This window comes from Sinocyclocheilus anshuiensis, unplaced genomic scaffold (assembly GCF_001515605.1).
Source record: "Sinocyclocheilus anshuiensis isolate Anshui unplaced genomic scaffold, SAMN03320099.WGS_v1.1 scaffold1614, whole genome shotgun sequence".
Taxonomy (NCBI): Eukaryota; Metazoa; Chordata; class Actinopteri; order Cypriniformes; family Cyprinidae; genus Sinocyclocheilus; species Sinocyclocheilus anshuiensis.
Window position 1 is genome coordinate 169,192 of NW_015547777.1, and position 9,970 is coordinate 179,161.

The 9,970-nt window shown below is 35.4% G+C and overlaps 1 protein-coding gene across 1 annotated transcript; it reads left to right on the top strand.

Moving 5' to 3' along the window:
* Window positions 1-903: 903 nt before the first annotated feature.
* LOC107704585 (zinc finger protein 367) lies at window positions 904-9,962 on the top strand. The gene is made up of 5 exons (XM_016507553.1): window positions 904-1,610; window positions 6,784-6,934; window positions 7,008-7,127; window positions 7,824-7,962; window positions 9,416-9,962. Exons 1-5 carry the CDS (start codon window positions 1,332-1,334, stop codon window positions 9,660-9,662), a joined length of 936 nt encoding a protein of 311 aa, XP_016363039.1. The 5' UTR covers window positions 904-1,331; the 3' UTR covers window positions 9,663-9,962.
* The last annotated feature ends 8 nt before the right edge of the window (window positions 9,963-9,970 follow it).

The window sequence follows — 9,970 nt, forward strand, 5'->3', positions numbered from 1 at the left end:
TTCTCTTAACAGCACTTGCTTTTGGACCCACTAGTAATTTCTATATAAATATGAGGGTTATTAAAGTTAACTTTAATTGTTACTTAAAATAAATGTTGACTGCAATAAAATATCAAAACTAGTTGCCGAGGCAACACATCTTTTTCATTTTTTTTTTTACTAAAATAGTGTTATATTTATATTATACTAAATTAAAATAAAACTGAAATACAAACAATATAGACATTTAAAAAATAAAATAAACTGATTCAAAATATTAATAAAACTAGTATTTAAAAATAAAATTAATTTTACTCGAATAAAACTGGTGAATATAATTGTTCAGGTTAAGCTCGGATCTAATAAACTTATTTGACTAGAAATAGCTTTATGACTTTAGATTTTAGGCACTTTAGAGTTGGTTATACACTTGTTTATAGTTTAAAAATAATCTAAAACTGTATAACTTGTGATTTAAGTTGAACTGCATTATGAATATTGGGTGGGACTGTCTGTGGTGTTTGCAGCTCTTATAGCAATTAATTTTAAGCATGCATGACTCCCAAAAAGAATTGCAATTCTATAATATCACACCAAAAACAGGTTTATTGTTCGACTCGCTCATCCTTCGTTTCCTGAATAAATAATCAACCTCATTAAAAATTAAATAAAATTATATTCTTTTAAATAGACATTCCTCAATCATGGAAATGATTCTAAAGTCTTGCGAACAATTTCAAAAAATTTTTTTTTATTATTTTTTATTTTTTTAGTCGAGGCGCTGAAAGAAATACAGCAGATGTTACTTTTACGCGGGAGGCTTTTATCTTAGAATCAAATGTTTGCTGTGTGGAGACAGCTGCTGGAACACAATGAAACAAAAGGCGGTTTGATTGCGTAACTTTCCCTTTAAATCGATGTAAACATTATGCGCGGGAGACGTTAAACGAGTCACGTGATTGGACAACCGTCGCGTCTGTCAAGAAAGAGCGCGCGCGCTCTGCCATATTTTAAACGTGTCGCGAGGTCAAGGCAAGGCGATGGCTGCGAGAATGCCACGGCGTCTGCCATTGGCTCGCTGTCGGGCGCCGTAACGCCCTCTTCGCTGATTGGCTGGGCGCCGCGCTCGGGCGCGATTTCCAACGCGGGAAACTACCGAGTGAGTTCGGCTCACTGTTGCAGCTCCTGGCAGAGAGATCGCTGGATAACAACGGAATCAAAGATAACATTGGGAATGACAGACTCTATAACACAGCGACCAGCGGCGGCACGTTATTCCTCTAACTGCACTTAGATTTGTTTGTTTTTAACTTAACGGTTTTACGCTCCATTTTAACTGAACGTTATTTGCGATGGCTGACAGCAAGCATCAAGTGATATTTCGTAACGACTCGCCGAAAAGAGTCCTGGTGTCCGTGATCAAGACGACTCCCATCAAACCGAAAGCGGCGGACTCTCTGATGCCCACCAGCCCCGGATTCAGCGACTTCATGGTGTATCCGTGGCGCTGGGGTGAAAACGCGCACAATGTGACTCTGAGCCCCGGATCTGGCAGCGGAACCGCCTCGCCGACCCGAAACAGCGGCTCTCCCGCCGAATCAGATGTCAACTCCTGCCCGGAACACCTCAAGGTGCGATCCAAACTAACGTTAAATCGCTATACTGCACTAGTGCTGTATTATATAACACAAGTACACTGTTATATTTGTATTAGCGCATATTATCGCTACGTGAGGTGTTTTTAACGCGTGCAGCGCGCGCTCAGAACGGGATTTTAAATTCTCCTCCATTGAACGTGACGTCAGACGTGCGCGCCAAAATGTTGGCTTCTAGAAACAACACTTACGTTACCTCGAAATGACTGTTTATATAATATTTACACGATTTCTTGACTGTGAAACATGTATTTTCTTAGTGTCTTGCTTTAAATTATACTGCGAAACGTTTTTGGTTTTTTTTACTCCGAACGTACGTTTTTTTTTAAATCTCGCGGGAAAATGTTAAATGTTTTATCAAGTATCAGTTTGAAAGATTGCATATATTTATTTTTGTTCAACTATTCATTGATGTATTGATATTACTACTATTTTTAAAAACTAGTACTCTCGAGTTTGTTGTAAATATAGCTTTTATTTGTTAATATGGTGTAAAGTTATATATAATATTTACGTAATTATGACATGTCACTATCCATATAGCATAGGATTATATACATTTAATTAAGTTAATCAAAGTTGAACTAAGACAAGAACGGGTTTTGGTTTTAGGACAACTTTGATGAAAGGTTTTGGTCCACTTCAAATGTTGACTACTGTATGTTATTGCATTAAAATGTTAATTATAACGTGTGGTGTTATGTTAATATGCTATTATTAAGTAATTACATTGTTATTATAGTTGTTACATATGGCACTTTAAAGCATTACATTGTTGGATCATTAGTTATGTTTAATATGTGGCACTTTATTTGTGTTAATATTAACTTTTTTGGTCAAAGTACATATGAACTTCTTTTTATTTCAATGTATCCTTATTTTTTTGTAAAGCACTTTACAAAAAGTTTTAATGGTGCTATAAAAAGAAAGTTTATTGTTCTCTTGCAATTATTTAAGTCAAGACAAATGTTTCTATAGCACTTTATACAACACAGATTGTGTCACAGTATCAAACAGGAAAATAACTTAATGTTGTAAAATGCATAGGTTATGTATATAAATTGAATTTCAGCTGGAAAGCAGCTCTAAAAAAGACAATAGTCTCATTATTCAGATTAATTTAGTCCAGTGTTAAAGGGGTAGTTCACCCAAAAAATTAACAAATTTTATGGGTGAACTACCCCTTTAACACTGGACTAAATTAATCTGAATAATGAGACTATTGTCTTTTTTAGAGCTGCTTTCCAGCTGAAATTCAATTTATATACATAACCTATGCATTTTACAACATTAAGTTATTTTCCTGTTTGATACTGTGACACAATCTGTGTTGTATAAAGTGCTATAGAAACATTTGTCTTGACTTAAATAATTGCAAGAGAACAATAAACTTTCTTTTTATAGCACCATTAAAACTTTTTGTAAAGTGCTTTACAAAAAAATAAGGATACATTGAAATAAAAAGAAGTTCATATGTACTTTGACCAAAAAAGTTAATATTAACACAAATAAAGTGCCACATATTAAACATAACTAATGATCCAACAATGTAATGCTTTAAAGTGCCATATGTAACAACTATAATAACAATGTAATTACTTAATAATAGCATATTAACATAACACCACACGTTATAATTAACATTTTAATGCAATAACATACAGTAGTCAACATTTGAAGTGGACCAAAACCTTTCATCAAAGTTGTCCTAAAACCAAAACCCGTTCTTGTCTTAGTTCAACTTTGATTAACTTAATTAAATGTATATAATCCTATGCTATATGGATAGTGACATGTCATAATTACGTAAATTAGGCCTGTCACGATAACAGCTTTTTGTTGTGCGTTATATTGCCCCAGAAATAATTGCGATAAGCGATATTATTGTCATTTTAAAGACCATTTCATGCCACTGAATATATAATCATAATGTAACAGCATAATAATGCAAGAAAGCCTACACACTTCCAAATGACAACAAACTTTTCATTTATAAGAATATTTAGATCATGGAAATTAACTGAGAAACACAATCCCTACTTAGCAGTCAGATGTCCGCATGCACAAAGGCGCAGATTCCTAAACAAGACCATATCTGCAGATGAAACGTTTTTTTGTAGAAGCAATTTTTAAATTTGAACTAGCAGCTCATGACTACACCACGTTAAGTACGAGAAGCTGCAAAAGACACAGGTGCAAGTGGAATGTACAAAACATGGTGGCATTAATTTTTAAGTAAATATCGATAATGTCAAATCGCACATTGTTGAAACGACACTTACGATATTATCGCAGACGATATATATCGCACACCCCTACCATCCATCATAAAAAGTGCTCCGCAGGGCTCGCAAAATCGCTAGCCTGATGTCCCGGGACTAACAAAATGTTTCATTGCCCTGCCCCACGGGTTATCTTAAATACAGGGTCTTAAAAAGTCTTAAATTTAGTTGCATTGAATATAAGGCCATTAACGTCTTAAATGCCTTAAATGGTATGAGAAAAGTCTTAATTATAATTTCAAGAAGTCTTAAATTTGGGGATGGACAGACGAGGATCGCAGAATGAACTAATGTGACGATTAAACTTCAAAACAGTTAAACTTCTTTTAACAAATATGAGCGAGCGCTGCACGTTTCAAAGTCAAAATGCGGCGAGGGTGTTGTTATATCAGTGAATCTCTGAAGGGAACGCGCTGCCTTCAGAAAAGTTTTGATGGTATTCTCATTTCATCCTGCTTGTAATGCCTGATAAAGTAGCGTTTATGAGCACAGCGCTGCTTTAAATCCTGCTGTTACCGGGGAAAACACTGTATTTCTGCCGGTTCAAAAGTCCCAACTAGTGGCAGAGAATCAATTAGCATTTTCAATCAGCCTTCTGCTGTTTCTGTTCAGACTAGACTTGTGCCGGTATTCGGTAATGCGATATATCACGGTAATGAATATGCACGATATTGTTATCGTGGGCACTTCTAAATACCGTGAATAATTATATATTACAAGTTATTCAGAATTTTGAATGCATTTTAAGAATACTTTTCCCACCAGCTGGTTACAATGCATAACACCTCTGTATGCTGCGTTAAAGATGCATGCGCACTCTTATGTAAACAAGCCCCACACGGATGAGAAGCGCATGGCAGAACAAGTGAAGGAGACGTGTGTCAGTTCTGTGTTCCTGTGTCTTGTGTTTTCCTAACAAGCGCAGGCGAGAATCACATGGCGGAACATGTGAGAGACGCTCTGGATGAACAGCAGATGGCGCTAAACTATAATAATAATAATAAAATTTCATTTAAATGCTGCCTTTACCCCGCAAACCCTGTAAACAAAGCAGCTGCACTACTTTCTGTTTCTGAATCGTGTTTAAATTATTTAAACAGCCATCCAGATTTGTGTATTTGCTATGATGTTCATCACAGCGCCAAATACTTAAATATTTAGACTTAATAGGCTATTTATTTTCAAACTTTTTTTACATTTTAATCTGGACTACAACATGCCCTAGATATTGTTTGAAAGTGTTTTGATTCTTTATTGTTCGGTCACATTTTACATTAGGGCTTCATTAGTTAATTCATTAGTTAACATAAACTGCCAATGAAAAATTCTTCTGAACATTCATTAATCTTAGGTATTCCAATATTTAATAACAGGTTGTTAAAATCTAAAGTTGCAACTGTGTTATTTAATGAGCTAACATGAACTAAGACTTGTATTTTTTTAAACAAAGATTAATAACTTCTGTAGCAAATGTAGCTATTGCTCATTGTGAATGTTAATGCATTAACTAAGGTTAACTAATGAGGTCTTATTGTAAAGTGATATCTATTGGTCTTTATAATTCTTTTGCACTTTAATCTGTGTAGAACTTTTAGCTTTATACATTTTTCTGTATTGCTTTATTGCATTTAAATGTTCAGTTATTTTTGTTACAAGAAAAAGTTATTAAACCTGTTATACTGTATTATGACAGCACTTTTTTAAAACTAAATTTCAATATCGTCATAATACCGTATACCCTGATAAAAGCATTAGCAATTAATCGCAACATGAAAATTTGGCAGCGGCATATCCCTAGTTTAGACCAATGCCAAAATCGACCAATGCTTTTACGCAGCAAACACACAGTTGTGAACCAGTGGATTGACAAGAACCTAAAATGCCTTCTAAAAATCGTAACAATTGAGACGGTAAGATATATATTTTTATGTTTTAAATTAATATAATAATTCGACGCACAAATGAGCGACTTACAAATGAGGACAATAGAAGTAATCAAAACCAACAAAAGAGTAATGCTATGTAAGTGCTGTGACATGTTTCAGTTAGTCTAACGTAGTTTTTTTTTTTTTAAATGATAAAAAGAAAAGTTCTGTGTGAAGGTAGGCGGAGCCTAAGCGCACACCTATGACGCAATCGTCACGGACCAATGGTAGTGCGAAGGTGTTTTGCAGCCGGAACGAACTTTTCCGGAAAGTTAGCTTTGGCAAGCCGTTTCAAACTCCTAAAACGAACTTCGTTTTGGCCGGATTTTGTTCGAAATGACGTCACATCAGTTCGTTCTTTGATTTCGCTTGAAGTACCTACAGTATATCAGGGCCTTTAGAGGATCTAGTGTAGATGGAAAAGATGTTTTTAGCTGTTTCTTGGACTTTGTTTTTGTGAAAGCCTGTATCTGAATTGTAAGTAATTTCATTTGAAGGTTTAATGTTATATTTAAAATATTATAAACTAATCTCTAGCTTCCGCTAGCTGTCGTACGCACGTTCACGAGAAAGTGGCATTCCAGCGGATGATGTAGGACGTAGGTGTAGTGTAGTTTATTACACAAACGCATCGCTTCAGGAGGCCTTTATTAACTGCGTGGAGCACTTTCAATGATGGATGGATGCACTTTTTTTGGGCTTCAAAATCTCGACACCCATTCGCTCCCATTATAAAGTTTGGAAGAGCCTGGACATTATTTAATATAACTCCGACTGTATTCGTCTTATAGAAGAAAGTCATGTACACCTAGGATAGCTTGAGGGTGAGTAAATCATGGGGTCATTTTCACTTTTGGGTGAACTGTCCCTTTAAAGTGGCTGTGTTCATATGGATCATTCTGTCATGACTCTAACATGCATCTTCCTGCGGTCTTATTTCAGGACGGCATTCGGCGCGGACGCCCGCGTGCAGAAACCGTCCGAGAGCTGATCAACGAGGGCGAGAACTCCACCAGCCGCATCCGCTGCAACATCTGCAACCGCGTCTTTCCCCGCGAGAAATCGCTACAGGCGCACAAACGCACGCACACGGGTCAGCGCCGCCACAGTGAGCTTTGTGTTCAGATCTCAGAACGAGAGCATTGAGTGTCCTCTTCTCGTCTCAGGTGAAAGACCGTACCTGTGTGATTATCCGGACTGCGGGAAAGCGTTCGTCCAGAGCGGACAGCTGAAGACCCATCAGCGCCTCCACACCGGAGAAAAACCCTTCGTCTGTTCGGAGAAAGGTGAGCGTTAGCATTCGCTGCTTTCACTCAAACACAAGTAGTATGGACTAGTTTCTGTAGTGTTCATTCTAGTGATTTAGCAGGCGATCAGCCCTAGTGCTAAACACCTGTTCACATTAGGGCTGTCACTAATGATTATTTTGGTAACAGAGTAATCTATCGAGTAATCGGATAATTATAATAAATTTTTTTGTGGTAATAAAAATAGACCTAAGCAAACAATAGCCTTTAAAATTACTTAAAACACAAATATAATAGCAATAAGGCAATTAGTTAAAATAAAGTATAAAAAGCAACTAATCATATGGTTTTATTGAACAAAACTGTTAAAACACATAATGTATTATAAACAAACAATAGCGCTAATTACGCATTATAACAAATGCCTGCAGAGGCGCCTACGGCCTGACTGTTTTTACACTTTACAGCGCAATCTAATCCTTGTTTAATATTGACTAAACAACATTTCATTCAAATGTCCACTTAACCTACACGCATGTAAATAATTAAAGCGCATATACGCGCAACAACTCTCTCCAATATTATGAATTTGGATGCAGTACCCATTTCAACCACTAGCTGTCAATATTATATACTGCACCTTTAAATAAAACTATTATAGTATATCAGTGACACTGGTTTGTTAGCATGTGTAAAGTCATTTCAAAGCTTTGTTTTTCTCCCTGTGTGTTGTAGGTTGCGGTAGCCGATTCACTCACGCTAACCGCCACTGTCCCAAACACCCGTACGCGCGGCTGAAGCGCGAGGAGCCCGCGGGCGGCCCCGGGACATCACAGGGGGCCGACAACAAGGCTGTGGCCGAATGGCTGGCAAAGTGAGTAAATCATCAACACACACTCGTGTACAAAAGTGTATCAGCCAATAGTCAGTGTCGACCAGTTATACCCATGCTATCAGACATCTGATTTATATTTAATACTTGAGCATAATAAAAGCACAAATAAAATGTGCTTCATCTCATTTGATTTATTTATTTTTTTTCTGGAACTTGAATCAAAAGAATCTGAAATCAGAAACGCTCGAGTTCAAAACGAGATTTAAATTATTCTCTGTTACATCGTCGAGCCCAGTGACACTTTAGAATCATTGAGATACTGTTATAGCTTTTATTGATCACTTGAATTAGTTTTAGCTTTTATACTTTGTTTTTATTTTTTTAGTTAAACTCATTTCTATATAGCTTTTTTTTTATTTTATTTAAGTTTGTTATTTTAGTACATCAAGTTAAACTAAATGAAAATGAGACATGTTGCCTTGGCAACAAGCTAAAATAAGTAACTTTTTTTTTGTACTAAAGTAATTTTGTTGTTGTTTTTCATATCTTTTAATATTTTCTTTGTTGCCTTGGCAACAAGCTAAAATAAGTAACTTTTTTTTTTGTACTAAAGTAATTTTGTTGTTGTTTTTCATATCTTTTAATATTTTCTTTTTAATACTACTTTTTTTTTTGTTTGTTTTAGTTATTTTAGTGCTTCAAGGTAATCTAAATAAAAAAAAAAAACATTTTTTTTGCAACGCTCAAATATTTTGGTTTTATTTTTGTCCTTTTTTTTTTTTTTATTTTGTTGTTTGTCATTTTTGTGATTAGTTTTTTATTTTTATATATATAATATATATATTTCTATGTAGTTATTTATATAATAAAATCTTGTGATTTATGTTTTCGTTTTTTTGTCAAGTTTAAAAATTAACTTTACTCCAGTTGTTTATTTTAGTTATTTTAGTCAAGTTAAAGTTTTTTATATTTTATTTTGTTGTTTGTCATTTTTTATATTTTGTTGTTGTTGTTTATTTATATTTCTATGTAGTTTATATAATAATTTTGTGATTTTTTTTTATTGTTGTCAAGTTTAAAAAAGTAACTTTACTCCAGTTTGTTTTATAACTAATTTATTTAGATCAAATATTATAGCATTTTAATTTCTGAAATTTATCAGTTATTGGACAAACTTGTAACATTGGTGCATTACCAATGTTATTTTTTACATACTATGTATGTACTATTATGATATTTATTTTCATATTTTACATTTTCAGTTTAGTTTTAGTATTTATATGTGTTTTGTCATTTTTATTCGTTTTTATTTTATTTTTTACAGTTTAACAAATTTAACAATTTTTCTTTCAGTTTTAGTTTAGTACATCAAGTTCTGCTGCCTTGGAAGTTTTTTTATGCTTAATTTATTGTTATTATTTGAAGGTTTTAGTTTCGTGTTAATGAGCCTGAAGGTCCGTCAGAATGACTGTGTTTGTGTTTGTGTTGTCAGATACTGGCAGATGAGGGAGCAGCGGACACCCGCGCCGACTAAAGCAAAGACTCTGAGTAAGACCACTATAGAGGACCAGGAGCAGCAGGACCCTCTGGACTTCCTGCCGTCTGATGAAGGTGAAGAAGAGGAGCAGGACGAAGAGAAGAGCGGCGGCGGTATGGCGCGGAGGCGTCTCCAGGAGCAGCGCGAGCGTCTTCACGGCGCACTAGCGCTCATCGAGCTGGCTAACAATCTCTCCGCCTGAATAACACCAGCGTTTGACAAGGAGATTTAGAGCAGGTCTGGATGATCAGCAACTTTCCTCGCCTTCGAGAGCCTTTCCGAGGTTCATATAAGCTACAAGCACCTTATTTTGCTTTCTGTTGTACTTTTAGGCTGCTATGATGGTAGTGATATCATTATATGAAGAATGTCGTCGTTTTCTCAACTTGTTAAGGAGATGATGAGATGTCTCGTGTTTGTTTCGTTGTGCACTTTGTGGAAACGAGCGTTTGTTTCTTTGGGGTTTGTGTACGTGATGTTATTTTGGATTTTGGTGTGAGTGAGTGAGTG

Bases quoted from the DNA above. Each gene is read 5' to 3' on its own strand.
- LOC107704585 (XM_016507553.1), top strand. From the start codon at position 1,332: ATGGCTGACAGCAAGCATCAAGTGATATTTCGTAACGACTCGCCGAAA. The intron at 6,935-7,007 runs GTCAGCGCCGCC...TTCTCGTCTCAG, and splicing joins GCACAAACGCACGCACACGG to GTGAAAGACCGTACCTGTGT. The intron at 7,963-9,415 runs GTGAGTAAATCA...TTGTGTTGTCAG, and splicing joins GTGGCCGAATGGCTGGCAAA to ATACTGGCAGATGAGGGAGC.